The following is a 19,498-nucleotide window of genomic DNA, read 5'->3' as shown; positions in this document are numbered from 1 at the left end:
AAAGCAGCGGATTCCCCGCACTGCTTTCTCTTGGTCTCACTTAGGTGTGTGAGAAGGAAGGATGGAATTGCCCCAGGAAGACCCCGAAGGGGCCCAGGTCCCTTTGGAAACTGCGGAGCAAATGCCCGTGGAGGTGCCCGACGTTTCCGAGGCAGGGAACCTGGAGGCCGGGGGTCCGGAGGAAATGGATTCGATGGCGGAGCGGTCGGACGGCGGAGAAGTCGGTGAGGCCGTGGAGATGGAGCCAGGAGGCATAGAGGAGGCGGGGGAGGCCGAGGAGGACGAGGGGGAGGCCGAGGAGGACGAAGGGGAGGCCGAGGAGGACAGAGGGGAGGCCGAGGAGGACGAGGGGGAGGCCGAGGAGGACGAGATGCCGTCGACCTTCTCGGAAGCCGAGACCAGCATGGGCGGGGTCCCGGGGTCGGTGGAAGGCCGCGGCGAGGACTGGGTCTCGGGAGAGGAGTCGAGACAGGCCCTGAGGGAGGACAGGGACAGCGACGAGTCCTTGGAGTCCCACGAAGAGGAAGAGGACTTTTTCGAGCAGCTGGAGGAGGAGGAGGAGGAGGCCCAGGAGGGCCCCGACGAGAGGGAGCTGAAGCTGCAGGAGCGGCAGCTGCGCAGCGAGCTCCTGGAGCAGTACCACGGGCTACTGTCGGAGCGCAACCGCATCCACCAGTACAACATGCACCTGCAGCACAAGATCTCCCAGGCCCTGCGCAAGAAGAAGAGCGCTGAACCAGGCGTGGAGGTGACGGAGAAGACCCCCGCGGAGCAGGACACCCCCGAGAAGGAGCAGGCCTACCAGCGCTACCTGAGCTCGCTGGAGGAGCTGAAGAAGCAGCACAGCGAGGACGTGGAGTGGTACCAGCGCGAGCTGGAGCAGCTGCGCCAGCACTGCCAGGAGAAGCTGAGCCAGGTGGAAAAGGAGTGGAAGTCCTTCCAGACCCTCAAGAAGCAGGTCCTGCTGCAGGCCATGGGCACCTGCCGCGTGGCGGGCGGCAAGGAGGCCGCCCTGCGCGAGGTGGAGCACATCCAGGCGGTGGAGGACCGCAAGGAGAAGGAGATGAGCGCCGTCCGCCTGGAGAACGTGCAGCTGAAGCAGTGCCTGTCCCATCTGGAGACCAGGATGAAGGCGCAGGAGGAGATGACCGAGGGGCTGCACCTCATCGACTTCGAGCAGCTCAAGATCGAGAATCAGACCTTCAATGAGAAGGTGGAGGAGCGCAACGAGGAGCTCTTGAAGCTACACTACAAAGTCACCAGCAACGTCCAAATCATCACCCACGTGAAGGAGAAACTGCAGTTTGTGGAATTGGAGAATTTGGGCCTCAAGGCGGAGCTTATGGAAATTGATGCTCAGGTGGCCCAGAAGAGGGACATCTTGACCAAGACAAAGAAAGCCAGAGACAGCCTGCGAGTCGATAATGTCAAGTTACATCAGAAGTGTGGACTTCTGGGCAAAGAGATGCTCCTTCGGGACCTGGAGCAAAAGGTGGACGAAACCGAGCTGCTCAGCCAGAGGCTGGAAACACTCAAACGCCAGCACGCCGGGCTGACACTCTCTTGCAAAGGACTCAAACAGAAAATAAAGGAATCCAAAGCATTCCTACCATCCTGAATAGCAGAAACAATTGATGTGACTCTTCGGCAAAACCTTTTCCGTTTTCATAAGGAACTTAACCTTTAGTGGACTTATTTTTCAATAGGTGCCATTCTTTAAAAGACCTGTGGTAGTTAGAGGGGGGGGGGGATACCGTATATTTCATATTTATTGAAAAATGTTAGGGTGGGTGCTGGACGCTAAGCTGAGGCAACTTATTTTAAATGGGCTGAACTACCTTTAGGAATTCAAAACAGGGTCAAAGAAGCCAAGTAATGTTGTTGATTAAAATGTCTCTCTTGGCTGTCGTGTAGAAATAAAGGGCAAAAACCCTTTTAATTCTGAACTATACCACCATTTCAAATCGTCAGCCACAACAGAATTTTCATTTCACTTTGAGGAAGTACACAAAGAGGACCAGAAAGAAGCCTCTCTCTCCAGTGAAAAAGGGCAAGGGGAGTGGAGAGGGGCAGAAGAATAAATATTTAACTTTATTCCCATACATAAAGCGAATTATTAAATTTTTTGTAAAATTTCTGAGTCACTTTCTCAACTAAGCCCATTAAGTAACTAATAAAATGCCTCGTAAATTATTCACATATTTATTTTGGATATACCATTCACTTAGCTATTCGATAAAATGTCATTTACAGACATAAAAAGAGAAATAATTAGCAGAAAAATTAGTTTATTTTTCTCACATGTACTTTTTTTTTCTTGGCCAGGACTACTTCTCTAACCAGTACTGGCTTTAGTCTCAGCCTTAAGTTAGGGCTCCTTTTCTGATTCTCTGAGATCCTCTAAAAAAAAGTTATTGGTCTGTCAAGCAATTTGATCAAGGGGGTTATTTACAGTAGAAAAGATGGGCAAGAAGAGGCATAGTTTAATGGATAAATTCAGTATATTCCGCATTAAGTAAAAATGTCTTCACCTTGTCCAGAAATGTATAAAGGGCAAAAAACCTTTTTTGAAGTAAAGGTTCTCAAATCTTGACAGCAGGAGCCAAAGGTTGCACCAAAATATTTCTTATTTAAAAAACAAAAAACCAACCTATTCCTTATATTATCATATACATGTTGTAAGCAAATCCTTGCTTACAACAAATTAATTATTAAAATCAATGAGATCTTAATTTAGTTTTAATAGATTGATTACACTGGGGCACTAACTTTTGCTGTTAGATCTCACTCTGAGGGAACTGGAGATCTTATGGGATGGGTTCCCCACTTATGACCATATCAAATGGATCATATCAAAACAGAGGTTTGGAAAATCCTACTTTAAAAGTTAGATTTTTTTTTTGTCTTGCAGTTTTTGAACACTCCTTTTCATATCAGAAGCACCCTCTTCTTGGTTTTACTTTCTTATGTTCTATTTGGAGTCAATAAAGATGAATTGAACCGTCTAACAACTTTCCAGCCATACCTTAAAAACATTTTTGCAATCATGCCATTGATGCACTGTCCTCATTAATGCAAAGCCCAACTGTTCATTTCAATGTTAGCTTACTTTCCATTGCTTCCCACCCACAGTCCTGCTTTCTTCTTTCCCATTTCACCAGGACCAGAAAAGTGAAAGCCTTCCGTGAAAGCCATTCATTTGCAAACGTTTTTCTCTGTGCCTCAAGGTATCAAGAAGTATCTAGGCAAGTGGATTAGCCTACTGTGCTGAATACTAGAAAGTGAAACTTAAAATTGAAAGCAGGAGTGACTGACTCTGCAGCAGCTGGGACACAGTAATAAGGCTGTCCATCTATGGAGAAAATGCTGCAAAAGCATGAGGATGTGCGTTTGAAATTGATTTTTAATTGACAGTTGTACTAAACTATCAGGAAGAACAATGTAGTAGAAGGAGCATTGGACCAAGTAAGAAAACTTGGATTAAATTCAACCCTAACTTGGCCAAAGTGTGATTATGGGACAGTCACCTCATCTGATTCCCTCTCATTGATATCTACAAAGTGGGGATTAAACTCTTTAACCTCAGTCAGCTACCCAGTATTATGCCAGGCACGTCATGCTAAGTGCTGGGAATACAAAGAAGAACAAAAATAGCTCTTACCCTCAAGAAGCTCACATTCTAATGGGGGAGAAAACATACAAGTGTATACAGGGGAAAAAAAAAAATATATATATATATATATATATATATATATATATATATATGTACAGGATAAATTAGAGGTAATCGAGGAAGGAAAACACTTGGGGGCATGGGGAAGGGGTAGAAGGGCAATGCTTCTTGCAAAAGGTGAGATTTGAAGGAACCCAGGAGATGGACAAGGTGGGAAAACATGCTAGGCATGGGGGACAGCCAGTGAAAGTCACAAAGATCACAGCTGTAGAGCTCAGAGGTCATCTACTCTGATCCCTGCATTTAATGAATGAGGAAAATGAGGCCCGGGGAGTTTGTAACTTGCCAAAAAAGACACACAGGTATAAAGTATCAAAAGTAAAATTATTTCTAGGGGTGGTTGTCGTAGGTGATGATAACAAACGTTTTAATCCTTCACACATTTTACTCCACCTCCCTTGTTAACAGTGGCTCACCCATTAGAGAGACTGATGGAGGGTAGAGGAGCTGATAGTTACACAAGCTAACAAAAGTTCTTGTTGATTGATCCTGGCTATGTGCCAAAGCCTAGATTTTTAGTGTTTAGGTATCTTGACCAGGATATCATGTAGAGCAAAGCTGCTTAAACTGTGGGTGGCCACCCCATATGGGGTCATGTAAATGAATGTGGGAGTGGTGAAAAATTTGGCAACAGTAAAAAGTTATGCATAGGGGCAGCTAGATGGCGCAGTGGATAAAGCACCGGCCCTGGAGTCAGGAGGACCTGAGTTCAAATTCAGCCTCAGACACTTAAACACTTACTAGCTGTGTGACCCTGGGCAAGTCACTTAACCCCAATTGCCTCACCAAAAAAAAAAAAAAAAAGTTAAGCATACCTATTTTACATACTCAGAATAGAGTAAAAAATTCTTGAGTGAAAAGGGGTTGCAAGTAGAAAAAGTTTAAGAAGCCCTGATATAAAGAATCAATGTTGCTCATGCAAGAGGGAAACTTAAGATTTATAAATGGATGTAAGATTGTTATATAAAATTCTGTAACAAAATTCTAGTTAATTTACTGTTATGATACAGAATTGGAAGTGAAAAATACCCTACACCTTATTACCCTAAAAGTAGGGTTTTGACAACACTGATCAAGGGCATGAAACCCAGAATCTAGACAGAAAAAAGGTATGAAAATAGAAAACACTGACTTAAATTGAAAATAAAACAAAAACCGGGGCAGCTAGGTGGCGCAGTAGATAAAGCACCGGCCCTGGATTCAGGAGTACCTGAGTTCAAATCCAGCCTCGGACATGACACTAGCTGTGTGACCCCGGGCAAGTCACTTAACCCCAATTGCCCTGAAAAAAAAAAAAGCAATAGAAAATAAAACAAAAACCGCTAATACATTAGATACATTGAGGCAGAAAAAGAACCTCTCAACTGTTTGTAGGCATTTGATCAAACTTGTTCAGCAGTCACAAGTGCTGCTACTGTGGGATTTCTCTGTTTAGATTTTTTAGAGTTCATTTAACCCTTACCCCGGGTTTGAGTATTTTAACATTTAAACTCCAATTCAGTAAATATACCTGACACATAGTTGTTGATGAAAGTCTATTTCTAAGGGGGTGGGAGGAGAGAGGTTGAAGGTACCCTTTGCAGGGGCATAGTGTTGGAACTCTGGAAAGTCATGGGGAAGAATGAAGAGACCCGAGCCTCTCCTAAAATGGAGGCTCCAGAAAGAAGTCACCGGGAGAAAGGGGACTGGCTCAGCAGACCAGTGTTCCATGGTGAGAAGGCTGTAGAGAGAATGATGAATGTCTCAAGGTGAGACGGCAGATGAGGCATGGTACTGAAATCTGGACAGTCAGAAGTACAGCCAGGAAGGCAAGCATGGAAAAACATATAAGAACTGATGCAGTGATGTAAGCAAAACTAGTAAAAATACAAGAGAGCAACATTACAAATGGGAAGAACAAAAAAATGAAAACTAAGCATTAGGATTACTATAGTAAGAGGTGGAAGACATCACTCCACGTGCAGAATACTGCACATACTCTAACTGGGTGATGTGTTATCCTTGTTTTTTCCCTCTTTAATTCGTTACATGGGATGGCCAGCTGGGTGGAGGTGGGTGAAGGGATATATTTAGAAATAAAAGAGAAAAAAAGAATTTAAAATATCTAAAAGGAGAGGTCCTGAGTAGGTGGCCTAAGCCTTCTTCAAGTTCTAATTTTCTGGGGATTTAAAGGGCCAAAAAACATCTCTAAAGAGAGTTTTGCATCTAGTCATATTGTTTGAACTGTTTGTCCATCAGTTTTCCACAGACTTTCACGGGAACTTGTATAAATATTACCTTTTCCTATCTAAAGATTATCCAAAATGAGAAAAAAGGGTCTCTCTCACTTAGAAAACTTCCAAGGGATCAGGTTTCTGAATAGTGTTTATGTTAACCAAGTCCAAGCTCCCCAAAACACTTCTGAGTTCCATACTGATAGGGGCCGTAATATTAGAGAAATGAAAGTAATTCTGACCCAGGAGAAGTGATCGATAAATGATCATATGACAGTTGGAAAAGACCTTAAGCATTTAGTTCTGCCCCTTCATTTGGAGAGTGTGGAGAAGGAGCCCAGAGAAGTTCTGCAGCTTCCCTGGGGTTCCACAAATAAGAGCAGAAATGGGTTTTGACCCCAGTTCCTCTATTTCCAAATTGAATATTCTTTCTCTTGTAGCACAGTGCTCAAAAGACAAGTTACTGTACCCTGTCAAATGGGTGGATTTAGTAGGGCTTTTTCCTTTTGGGAATTGGGAATGGTGCTAAATTCTTATGAAAGTTCCATATTGGAATCAATATATAATAGATTTAATGCAAAATCTCATTTAAAAAATATAACACCTGATTGCATAAGTTCTTTTTCAGCATATATCTATATTTCCCTTTCAGAGAGATCTCATTTTAAGGGGAGAAGAATATCAAACTAATATGACAGTACAGATAGCCCCATAAAATTAGTTTAGTTTTCTCCAAATAGTGGGAAATATCTGCCTGTCCCAATGAAAAGCACTTAACTACCTCTATAATAAAACCTATTAAAATCCAGACAAAATATAAGTTATTTCTAATCTAGAAGATAAGAATGTAATCTTTCAGCTAAAGTATATGAACACTAGACAGACAGACAACAATTTTACATGACTTTTATTTAATAAAACCACATATTTACAGTTCAAAAAGTTTGTTTGATACACTCACCTAGACAAAACAAATGAGTAACTGTACAAGCAATCAAAACATGATATGTAGCAAGTGTATCAAGAGTTATCTATAAGCAATTTGAATTATTTAAGACATTGAAAAATATAAGCAATTATAAAGTACCTTTAAAATGAACTTATTTTTTAAAACTAAGTAAGACATTCTGACTAGTGATAGAAGATGCCAAGTTTGTTCTCTACTATAAAGTGCAGGTTGCACAAAATCCCAAACATGAAGTCTTAGATTCTGTAATTGAGTTGCACATAAAGTAAAAAATGCAGACTTCTGAAATGGTGCAGCATTTCAATATTTGTTTTCCAGTTATTATTAAAGAGAAAGCCCAGTTCTTTTGGATGGGGACATCTACTGAAAAGAGGGCAAGCCCATCTATCTACCCTATAGTCTAAACCTCCCAACACTTGAACAGTAAAAATTAAGTTGGCAAAATCTTAGGTGATGCCTGAATTGGTTATGAAAACTATTCATCAGAACTTGAGATTGGGTAAGCAGTCCAATTACAGGATGTCAAGGACTCCTGTACCAATTTCACATACATCAATAATTCTATCCAAATGAATAATGTTTCCAAATTAGTCTAATGAAAAAAAGTTAAATGGCTGAAATTTAGACAGGTGAAAAATTTCACAAACTGTGCAAAGCTCATTATTGCATCACTTTTCTTCATTACTTAACAAATACTTATGTACACCAAGAAAAGATAGAAAATATATACATCTTCGGAGATCAGAAATCCTAAGTCACTGAACAAAAATAATTACATCTGTGGGTAATTAACAGTGCACAAGTGCTGCGGCAGGCCCTTGGTCACAACCATGCCACTTTCAGTCTATTACATTCAACATCTGGATTTTAGGAAATGGACATCTGCAGGGGTTAGCATCTAGAAAGGTTAGTAGGGCATCCAATGGAAAAAGGATGCCTTTTCAAAAAAATTAAAATTAAAGATAGGCAAGTCATCTTTTTAAAGGCTGAGGCAAAAAGTAACATCAACAGCGTATAACAAATCTCACTGGAGGAGAGAGTCAGCGTTTTATAGCTGAACACATACCTAAAAAAGTTCATTCCTAAAAAGGTAACAAACCACACATAGTGCAAGTATTTGATGTTAGGCATACTGATGACTTCAGAAGTGGATACCTTAACCTGAAGATCCATTGACCTTCTAGTTGTCTATTGCATCTAGGCTGATCAAAAGAAAGAAGTAGTAGTTTGGGAAAAGCTATGGAAAGAATAGCACAGGCTTGGATGGGTCTAAGACTTCTCATATACTCAAAGAGATCACCCACCAACAGCAACAATCTATTTAAAGAAGTATGTAATTGGGAATGAGAAGTGTAAATAAGAGCAAAAAGTTTCCTTTATCTTGTATGCTGTGATAAAATACTCCTCAAGCACTTAGGGGAATGTCAAGTGGCATCACAATATGCTTCTAACTGGTCAAAACAGTACTTTAAGAAACTAAGACGTTTGTGGATCGCTGGGCATTGGGGGTGGAGGGGGGTGGATGTAGGGGAGAGTCATGGATTCACAAAGAGATCATCTCCCATTTATAAGTTTGGTCAAAAAACAAAAACAGGGGCGGCTAGGTGGCGCAGTGGATAGAGCACCGGCCCTGGATTCAGGAGTACCTGAGTTCAAATCTGGCCTCAGACACTTAACACTTACTAGCTGTGTGACCCTGGGCAAGTCACCTAACCCCAATTGCCTCACTAAAAAAAAAAAAAAAAAAAACCCAAACCTGACCGCTTTCTACAAGTGGAATAACCGAAGGGCTGATTACATTCCTAGGAAAACTGTCTGAAGGGAACAACAGACACAAAGGATTCTTATATCCTAGTTCAGAACTATTAGGTATATATTGCTTCATTCTTCTGTGATGATGACAATTTCTAAAGCACATGATGCCATACATAGAGGTGATCATGGGCACTTATGATTTATTCTGACATTCAGCTGATGAAGTCAGGGAAAGAAGTGGCCTGTCCCTCATGCAGGAGCCACTGTAATGGGGTTTCTTTTTTGTTTGTTTCTGAGTGTGTCTGTCATATAATTTGCGTACATACAGATATTGTAGAGTCATATCTCATATGACTGTGTCTATTCATTTCAGGAAATAAAGGCTGTTTATGTTCTTCCACCCACCAAGTTTGTATTTCCTCTTGGTATGATTGCCAATAGAGCAGGGGAGCAGCCTCTGGGAGAACGTGGTACTCTTTGGGTATTAAATGTGTCACTTCCAACAACACACATGCTAAGAAACTTTAGAAAGGCAACTTGGTAAAATTCCAAAACAAGCAACAGGTCTCTTCCCCGGTTATGTGTAGCTCTTTTGGTGGTATCGATACACAATCCCATTTTCATAGAATGTTATCTTTGGTAAATGTGTTTTAAAAATATGACCCAGAGCTTTGGAAAAAAACAGCTAATGAGAGTAATACCTTCCTTAACTAAAATATGCAAACATGACCTGGTGTCCCAGGTGAAGAGATCTTCAAAAGCACATTTCTTATACATGTTGGCTACAAGAGTGCAAAGTACTTTCCCGCATTTCATATTGACTTGCTAAGATTTAATTAACTTATATGGAAACTGAAAGTTAAAACTTAGTCATTGCCCTTATTCAAAATCGTGCACAGAATATGAGGGCTGTGTACAATCAACACCAGGTCATCATGCCACTGAGCTTCTTAAGGCTAAGCCTTGGTTTACGCTTAAAAAGGTATGTGTGGGAGTGTGTTTTTAAGGCCAACTCCAGTTTTATAAACAAAACTTGAAAAATAACAGACGATGATTCTCAGATGCCTGTATCCAACTGAAAGCAAGACATTTGCCACCTGGATATCTCTTGCCCCAATACATCTGAAGTGTCAGTGTCTGAGGGAAGGGCTTCCCCTTTCGATGTCCCTGTTGTCTTTCTGCAATGCCAGTAGTACCTAGAAATCAGATGGAAGACCATTAAGCAAAGGCTACCAGCGTATGGGTGCACCAACAAACTGTTCCATGAAAGACAGTAAATGTGAGAGTTTCACAGTGCGTTTTACAGGGCATGCTATAGGACTCGCAATAATTAAGCAGAATTCAAATAAGAAAAATTTGCCACCTCAATAACTTCTAAAGTTATAAACTGAAAGATACTGAGGAATAATAGTACTAATGGCTGGTAGATATAGAGAGCCAAATTATTTCATGCAAATTACCTCACCTGACACAAAAAAAGTCTATAAGAACATATGATATCTACAGCTCTAACAATTGGCTGCTAAAAGCTGAGGTGACTATAGTAGGTGTCCCTGAGTTAGGATAATATTACATCAATGAAATCCACAAATAAATCTTTAGAATTCTTAGATTTACTTTTAGCAAATATTTTTAACCCAACAAGAATTCATATTAATGAGAGAAAAAAAAACAAGCAACACAAAGAAAGAAGCATCAACTCAGGAACTATAAAAAGCTAAATAATTACATTATAACTATAAATTATGTCAGACATGGACTTTTTTCCCCATTTACTTTGAGAAAGCACTGTATTATTCATCTGACAAAGAAAATGTCCAGTAAATGTGTTCTGTAAACAAGGTCAGATGGTACTAGGTTTTTTATTTTATTTTATTTTGTTTAATATTCAAATTCTAAATTTGGAATTTCTGAATTCTCCTCCCATTTCCACTGAGAAGGCAAGGAAAAAAAAATCCATTGCAAATATGTAGAGTAACAAAAAACAAATTTCTACATTAGCCATGTCCAAAAAGAAGGAAAGAAAATATACTTCAATCTGAATTCTTAATCTATATAATCTATTGGCTATCCATCTTGAAGTAAATAGCATGAGTCCTTTGGAACTATGATTGATTATTGTACTGACCAGAATTCCTAAGTCCTTAAAAGTTGATTATCTTTACAATATTACTGGTTCTGTATAAACTGTTCTACTGGTTCTCAGTTCACCTTGCCTTGGTTCACACAAGTCTTCCCATGTTTTACTGAAATGATATTTAGAACACAATAGTATTTCCAACATAGTAATATATTATAACTTGTTTATATACTATTCCCCATCAGTTTCCAATTCTTTGCTACCACAAAAAGAGCTACTAAAAGTATTTTACATAGGAGTCTTTTCCTTTGTTTTTGATGTCTTTGGGGTATAGGGTTATTGTTGTGTCAAAATTGTTGCATACACATTTTAGTACTTTTGTGGGCATGGTTCCAAATTGACTCTCTAGAATGGTTGGACTAGTTTCTAGCTCTACTAACAGTGCACTGAAGTAACTGTTTTCCCACAGCTCTTCCAGAATTTGTCATTTTAGTCAATCTTATGGCTGTGATGGAGTATGTCAGAGTTGTTTTAATTTGCATTTCTCTCGTTATTAATGATTTAGACTTTTTAAATATTGGGCAGCTAAGTGGTACAGTGAATAGGGTGCTGGGCCTGGAATCTGGAAAACTCATCTTTCCTGGCCTCAGACACTGGCTAGCTGTATAACCCTGGACAAGTCACTTACCTTGTTTGCCTCAGTTTTCTCATCTATAAAACAAACTAGAGAAGGAAATGGCAAACCACTCTAGTATATCTGCCAAGAAAACACCAAAAAGGGGTCACAAAGTATTGGGACATGACTGAACAATGATAGCTTGGATTTCTTCCTCTGAAAATAGTCAATTCATATCCTTGAATGAATTGATATATGGTTCTGATTCTTGTACATTGAACTCCACTCCATATATCATTTAGAAATTAAATCTTTATTGGAGAAACTTGTTGCAAATGTTCCCCCACTCTGATGCTTTTTTTTCTAGTTTTGGCTGCACTGGTTTTATTTCATTTATAATTAATTTTTAATGTATGTTTCAAAGGACATTATGAATGTAACTTCTATTGCAATTTGGTCAGAAAAGTGCATTTTATATTTCTGCATTTGTTCATGAGGTTTTGAATCCCCTAAAACATGGTTAATTTCTATGAAAATTCCATGCAGAGCTAAGAAACAGGCATACCCTTTTCTTTTCTTTTCTTAAAACAGAAACAGGGGGCAGTGGATAGAGCACCGGCCCTGGAGTCAGGAGTACCCGAGTTCAAATCTGGCCTCAGACACTTAACACTTACTAGCTGTGTGACCCTGGGCAAGTCACTTAACCCCAATTGCCCCACTAAAAAAACAAAAACAAACAAAAACAAAAAACCCAGAAACAATTTATTTGTATAAAATTAACAAAAACCAGCTGGGCTGCATATTACTTCTTTTCCTGAATGGACATCTGGGCAACTGCTTTCTGTGCTTCACCTGCAGCATCAGGAGAGGATGATACATTCAACCAGTTCTTTTGCTCTTATTCTACAATGATTACTCCCGAAAACTAGGACCTCTGCTTTTTCAGGCTTTTCACCATTTTCCTCTTGATTGAATAGATCTCTCTTAATCTGAGCTCCTGAAAGGGTCTCCATTGCTCGAAACCTCCATCCCTATGAGGGCCTTCACAAGCCAAGCCTTGACCAAGAACCATAGAGGGCCTTTTTCTTGGGTCTTGGGTTTCGGCTTCCGAGGACAGGGTTGGTTATACTCTTCTTGAACAACCCAGCTCATGGTGTCCTCAGGACTCAGGTGAAGCTGGCAGAGAGAAGAGGGAAAGACTGCCAGGTATACCTTTTTCTATTCGAATTCTATATTCTTCAGAAATCTAGCATATCTAACTTTTCCAAAATTCCCATTCATCCCCTCAACTTTTTATTTATTTTACGATTAGATCAATCTAGGTCTGAGAGGGGTAAATGGAGTTCTTCCACTATTATAGTTTTACTACTTCTTTCTATAGTTCATTAAAATTTCCTTTAAGAATTTAGGCACTATGTCAGTTGGTGTATATATGTTCAGCATTGCTATTAATTCATTGTCTGTGGCACCTTTTAGTAAAATGTAGTTTCCCTATTTATCACCTTTTTTTTTTTTTTTTTGCAGGGCAATGAGGGTTAAGTGACTTGCCCAGGCTTACATAGCTGGTGTCAAGTGTCTAAGGCTGGATTTGAACTCAGGTCCTCCAGAATCCAGGACCGGTGCTTTATCCACTGTGCCACCTAACTGCCCCCTTTGTTTACCATTTTTAATTAGATTTATTTTTACTTTTGATTTGTCTGAGAGTTTACTTCCACTGAAGAATAATAAGATTCTGCTCTAATTTCTTATTTTAACTCTTTCTGTTTCAAGAGTATTTCTTGTAAATAACATATTCTTGGATAATGGTCTCTAATCCATTCTGCTATATACTTCCATTTTATAGGTAAGTTCATTCCATTCACATTGACAGTTATGATTGCAAGTTGGTTACCTGCCTCCATCTTAGTCTATTATATGTATCTTCTTTTTCACCTGGTCCCCTCTTTAAGTTTGTTTTACTTCTGACCACTGCCTCCCTTAATCTACCCTCTCTTTTCTTCCCTTAATCCTTTCTTGTTAACCCCCATTTCTCCTAAATCCTAGTTGGGTAAGATGAATTTCTGTCCCCAATTCTGTGAATATGTGTATTTTTCTTTCCTTGAACCAGTTCAGATGAGAAAGAGGTTCAACTATAGCTCATTTCCTTCACTGCCTTCCTTCACTGCATAAACTCTTGCTTGTACATTGTATTTATGCAACATAATTTCCCACATTCATTCTGTCCTCCATCCCTTTCCCAAGGCATTCTTCTTCCCACCCTTCCATTATTCTTTTGAGATCATCCTAACATAATAGACTCACACCCAGGCTATCTGGTTATTTAGACTCTAAGACCCTTGGTGATGATAAGGTTCTGATGGGTTACATGTATCATATGCATTCAGAAAACTGCAAATACCTTAACCTTATTTATTCCCTTAAGATTTCTCACTCATGTTTACCTTTTTGTGTGTCTCTTAAGTCTAGTGTTTGAATGTCAAAATTTCTATTCAGCTCTGATTTATTTTATTTTATTTATTTTCATCAGTGATTCTTGAAAATCCTCTATTTTATAAAATATCCTCTTTTGCCTTCTGGAACATCATATTCCATGCTCTGTTTCTTCGAAGTGGTAGATACTAATCTCATCTGATCCTGTGACCCCACAGAACTTGAATTCTTTTTTTCTGTCTGCTTGCAGTATATTATTCTCCTTGATCTAGGAGCTCTGCATTTTGGTTATAATATTCTTGGGAGTTTTCATTTTGGATTTTCTTTTAGGAGGTAAAAATGGGATTGCTTATATTTCTACTTCACCCTAGGGTTCTACAGTATCTGGGTTTTTTTCTTTTAATATTTCTTGAAATATGATGGTCTAGGTTCTTCTTTTGCTCATGGTTTCCAGGTAATCCAATGATTCCTAACTCTCCTTAATCTATTTTCCTTGTCTTTTCTTTTCCCTCTGAGACATTACACAATTTCTTCTATTTTTTCAGTCTTTTGACTTTGTTTTATAATTTCTCAATGTCTTATGAAGTCATTAGCTTCCACCTGACCAGTTCTAATTTTCAAGAAGATATTTTCTTCAGTAAGCTTTTCTACTTTTTAAAAATCAAGCTGTTATTTCTCATTTCACATATTTCTTGCATTGCTCTCATTCCTTTTCCCATGTTTTCTTCCCATGTGTTATCTGTTTTTTTTTAATCTTCTTTTTCCTTTAAAAAAAAAAATCTCTTCTTGTTCTAGGAATTTTTGTTGGGCTTGTGTCCAATCTGCATTTTTCTTAGTGGCTTTACTTGTAGATGTTTTCAAGTCACTGCCATCTTCTGTGTTCATATCTTGAGCTTCCCTATCACCATAGTGCCTGGAGTTCTTTTCTCTTTCTCTCTTTTTTAGATTACTCATCTTTCAGTGTACTCCTTGACTTTGTATTTTATGTTAGTGTTAGAATGCTCTCTTCTATGGCAGGGCAGTGGTAGGGAAAGAGATTTCTAGCCTGAGCATCTGTTCTTTCATGTCCTTTTGCTGCTTTCACGACTTCAGAAGGGACCCTGGAAGTTTTCAGTGCTTCCAAAATGGTATGATTCAAAGACAGGTATGTTCCTTGCCCTCCTAATCTTAGCTCTGCAAGTTCTTGACTCAAGGTTAGGTTTGTTGACTTGTGCATGATTGAGATTCAGTAAACCACCCCTGGACCTGTGACCCAGAATTGGCTCATGTGAGACAGAGATGCCAGGTGGGTGACAACCATTCCTACATCTGACACTGGTTCAGAAATCCCCTGGGATCTCTTTCTTCTCCAGTGTTTTCTTCTCTGCTGTTCTGTCTTAAACTTCTTGGGTGCTGGAATGCTCCCACTTCAACTGCCACTGCGAGCTCCTGGGCAGCCTCAACCCCAATGTCAGGCAACCTCTCTGTCTCCTAAGCTGTCCTGGGCTGGAAAAATGACTCACTATGACTTTTTCTTGGCTTTCTTTATCAGAACTCTGGAGCACTAAAAAAAAAATTGCTGGATAAGTTAGGCAATCTTGATTTTGCCAGTATTTAGTTGTTATGACCATATTATTAAAAGGAAATCTAGCACTATTATAAGCACTAACACTTTATATGATTTCCGAATTCAAACTACTTTGAACTAAAGGAACTCAAAAATGATGAAAACATAGGCAATACTAATAGATATTGCTCACATGTGTATAGTGCTTTACAATTTACAAAACACTTTCTTCAAAACAACCCTGAAAATAGGTAGTGGAAATATGCCGATTTTATAGATGAGAAAACTAAGAGAGAAGGACAGGACCTTGATTAAGGTCACATAGTAAATGACAGAACTGGAAGAACACACTAACCCCAAGTCCAATGCATCTTCTTACACAACATGTAGCCTTCCTGACCCTATCTCCCACCCCAACACACACACATAAGCTCCTACCAAAGAGGGTATATTAAGGATATAGGTGATCCTTATAGAATTCAGTCTAAAAGCTAAGAGTCATGTATAAAAGAGGTAAACTTTGTGTATATCTAGATTTTGTTTTTAATTTACCAGGAAACACACAGAGTAGAGAAAGTATGGAGCCATTACTGGTGATGGTGGCAAACATCACAACTTTATGAAAGGGGAAAAACTATAAGATGTATTCCTATATCATTTCAAAAATGAACTTGGTAGTGGTATTTCCAAGAGCCCCAGACTAATATGACAAAGATTTCAGAGTCTAACACCAAATAGCTGGATCAGGCCAACTCTAGTTTTTCATTATCCCAAATATAACACCAAAGTAAGGGATTTCAAAGACAGGGAGGGGTTAGAGTTAGCATTGTTATTAATTTTCAGACAGAAGTAACACCAACAATAGACTGTAATACTAACATTAGATTGTAAGCTCCTTGAAGGTGGGGACTATCTTTTTGCATCTTTTTGTATCCCTAGCACTTAGCACAGTGCCTGGTACATAGTAGGCATTTAAATATTGACTGATTGAAAATGATGATTAAATTCCTAATTGTCCATAGTAGTCCACAACCTATTCTCTTAATTCAGCTGCCAGGCCAAACAGTTATGCAGAGGAAATTGGGAAAATCATCTTAAAACACTAACATGGATGAGCCAAACCTTTTCATTTCAGAGGCAAAAAACCTAAGAATTCAAGATTCATTCAACAAATAAAAACAAAAATATATGTTTATGTGTGTATGTATGTATGTGTGTGTGCATATGTATATATGTGTGTGTCTATGAAGTTCCCTACACTGTAAAAAAGGGCTGGATTTGTTAGTAATTTGCTGACACATCTAATGTTTTGTGCCTTGCAAAATACTTTCATAACTATTAGATTTTGTTTATCCTTAACAACTACTTTTCTAGAAAGGTAGGGCAGAGATTTTTCTCCTTTTAGAAATGGGAAGCAATTCACAGGTTTGAAATACTAAATGGGTGCATTTCACCTTGCATGTTTCCTTGAAAAGGTAAATATTCAAAAGATCATAATAGGATCATAATATAGACATTATCGTTGAATGGAAAATGAGCTTGGAGCCCCCCCACATGCTCACCAGGCCCTGCACCAGCACTTTCTCATCATCTGGCCTGGAGAAAGCCAGTTGTACCTGATTCTTTCATGTGTAAAATGTAAAATACAGAAGCTATTTCAAAAGGCTGTGACACAGAGCAAATGAAGTAACATGGGGATGGAAGCCCAGAGAGGTGAAGTGTCTTGTCAAAGACTGCAGAGCAAAGTCATGGAGGAGGAGGGCCAAGGTCTCCCAGCTCCTCAGGTAAGGGCTTTACTCTTTTCTCTTTCAAGATTCTAAATGAAACAGATTTCAAACCCACATAGAACTGAAGTGCATTGTTCTCTCATACAGCATCATAAAGTGCAAAAAGGACTAGATTTGAGAGTCTGCAGAGCTCAATTTATCTCCCAGTTCTGACACTTAAGCAGTGTCTGGTACATAGTTGGAGCTTAATAAATATTTATTGACATACTGTGTGATTATAGCAAAAATCACTTCCCTTCAGTCTATTCATATGCAGGATGGTAATAATACTTAACTCTGCCACACAAAGGTATAAGGAGAGAGATGTCTAAACTTTTAAGATGTAATAAAAATTGGACCCATTATATTTTTTGCCTGGTAAAGTCACATATTGAAGGGGAAAATTATAAAAGAGTAGAGAGTTATTTACCTGAGCCCACTTTTTGTTTCTACTTTGCATCTGAATTGCAGCAATAGATGTAAAGAATTCTTCTGGAGGCAAATCTTCTGGTAACTTAGTGAGGAACTGAGCTATGTGAATAAAATCCATTTTGGTCAAAATATCTTCAAACAGCCTGAGTATCCCTAGAGCAGTGCGGAAGAGGAACTCTTCACCATCACGGCAGAATACATCCCATATGCGACATGCCAGATCAAGTTGCAAAGATTTACTGTACAAGGTAAAAATCCTGGAAAAGAAGGGCAAGTTTTTCAGGTCTGGGATCAGGCACTTAAGACACTCTTAAATACAGTCAGAGTCTGAACCTTTTAAAAACAAGTCTACCTAAAATAGAAGCCCTGGGTTCTTTCTTTGGTATAAGTGGTCTAGGATCTGCAATAATTTTCTTTGTCCTAAAACAATTCATTCCGTGATGCTAATAAAAAAAATGAGAAAGCCAGGTGGTGCAAAGACAGAACAACAGGCTTGGAGTCAGGAAGATCTGAGTTCAAATCCAACCCCAGATACTTGCCACCTGTGTGGCCCTGGGCAAGCCACTTGACCCCTTTTTGCCTCAGTTCCTCATGTGTAAAATGGGGGCACAATGAAAAAGGAAATGGCAAACCACTCTGGTATCTCTGCCAAGAAAATCTCATGGACAAGAAGTCCATAGGGTCACACAGAGTCAGACATGACTGAATGAATGGCTAAACAACAACCTAGTGCTTACATTTTCAAATTTTACATATGAATGTACACTTACATAAGCACTTTGCTTTTCAAATTTTATTGGCATTATTCCATGCCGAAGAGTATTGGAATTACTGAAGAGATACAAGTTACTATATTTATATTTATATATTTATATAGCTACAATACTGCAACTTCACTTATGGAACATTCCAAGAAAGGGCAGTCCAGTTTTTCCCAGCAGAGGTCAGCAAAGAAGCAAAGTTAATTTTCCCAATAAGCTGACCCATGATTGCTGGAAGCTGACCAGCAAACACACGATAAAATACAGGCATGGCTTGCTTCAAGAATATGCAAACACAGGGGACAGCTAGGTGGCACAGTGGATAAAGCACCGGCCCTGGATTCAAGAGTATCCGAGTTCAAATCTGACCTCAGACACTTGACACTTACTAGCTGTGTGACCCTGGGCAAGTCACTTAACCCCCATTGCCCTGCCCCAAAAAAAAAAGAAAAGAAAAGAAAAAAAAGAAAACAAGGAACACAGCCTTTTTGAAGAAGGTAGCACTTTAACTGGGACTTTAAGAAGGCCAGGAGCAGAAGTAAAGGTGAAGGGGGGGGAACGTGGGCCAGAGAGATGTCCAGGACTATGGTGATAGAGTGCCTTGCATAAGGAACAATGAAGAGGCCATTGCCCCTAGATTGTAAAGTATGTGGAAGGAAGTAAGGCACAATAAGACTAGAAGGGTAGGAATGGCATTAAAAGCTAAAAGGGGGAGTTTATATTTGGTTATGGGAGTAATAGCAAGCCATGGGAGTTTGAGTGACATGGTCACACCTGTACTTTAGGAAGATTTGATAGCTGAGTCAAGATGATCTGAAGCAGGGAGAGACGAGGTAGGGACACCAATCAGAGGCCAACTGCAATAATTCAGGAATGAGGTAATGAGGGCCCACACCAGGAAGGGGGCAACATCCAAGGAGAGAAGGAGGAACATAATGGAAAGGTTATAAAGGTAGAAAGGATAGGACTTAGCAACAGACTAGATATGAGGAGTGAATTATCTTCACTGTGGCCTTTTTGTAAATGCTCACAATGAATATGGCAAAAAGCAATATAGCCAAAAGTGCCCCCAAATTTTTTTTCTTATTGCTTTTGGACACACACTAAAAAACAACTCTGCCAGTTCCACTACTTCCCTCTCCAAAGAGAACCTCTGAGTCAGCCTTCCTTTTAGCAGCAACTTGCTTTTGTCATCTAGT

At 39.5% G+C, this 19,498-nt stretch overlaps 2 protein-coding genes across 4 annotated transcripts in view; one reads left to right on the top strand and one right to left on the bottom strand.

Moving 5' to 3' along the window:
• The first annotated feature begins 20 nt into the window (after nt 1-20).
• Nucleotides 21-3,094, top strand: CCDC96 (coiled-coil domain containing 96). Its single transcript, XM_043972589.1, has one exon. The coding sequence runs from the start codon at nt 62-64 to the stop codon at nt 1,616-1,618; it is 1,557 nt and encodes a 518-aa protein (XP_043828524.1). The 5' UTR covers nt 21-61; the 3' UTR covers nt 1,619-3,094.
• A 3,757-nt stretch (nt 3,095-6,851) lies between these two features.
• The window catches only part of TBC1D14 (TBC1 domain family member 14), a 102,791-nt gene continuing 90,144 nt past the window's right edge, over nt 6,852-19,498 (bottom strand). For 2 of the 3 annotated variants that reach the window (XM_043971452.1, XM_043971453.1), the window contains 2 exons: nt 17,537-17,795; nt 6,852-9,864 (listed from right to left, as the gene is read on the bottom strand). In XM_043971452.1, coding sequence (XP_043827387.1) covers nt 9,799-9,864; nt 17,537-17,795 — 325 coding nt within the window. In that variant the 3' untranslated portion in view covers nt 6,852-9,798. Of the gene's footprint in view, nt 9,865-12,187; nt 12,541-17,536; nt 17,796-19,498 lie in introns of those variants that run through there. The other variant, XM_043971450.1, reaches the window with a different exon arrangement.

Source organism: Dromiciops gliroides, chromosome 6 (genome assembly GCF_019393635.1).
Source record: "Dromiciops gliroides isolate mDroGli1 chromosome 6, mDroGli1.pri, whole genome shotgun sequence".
NCBI classification, from domain to species: domain Eukaryota; kingdom Metazoa; phylum Chordata; class Mammalia; order Microbiotheria; family Microbiotheriidae; genus Dromiciops; species Dromiciops gliroides.
Note: the sequence above shows the minus strand (reverse complement) of the source record. Positions and strands in the feature narration are given on the sequence as shown.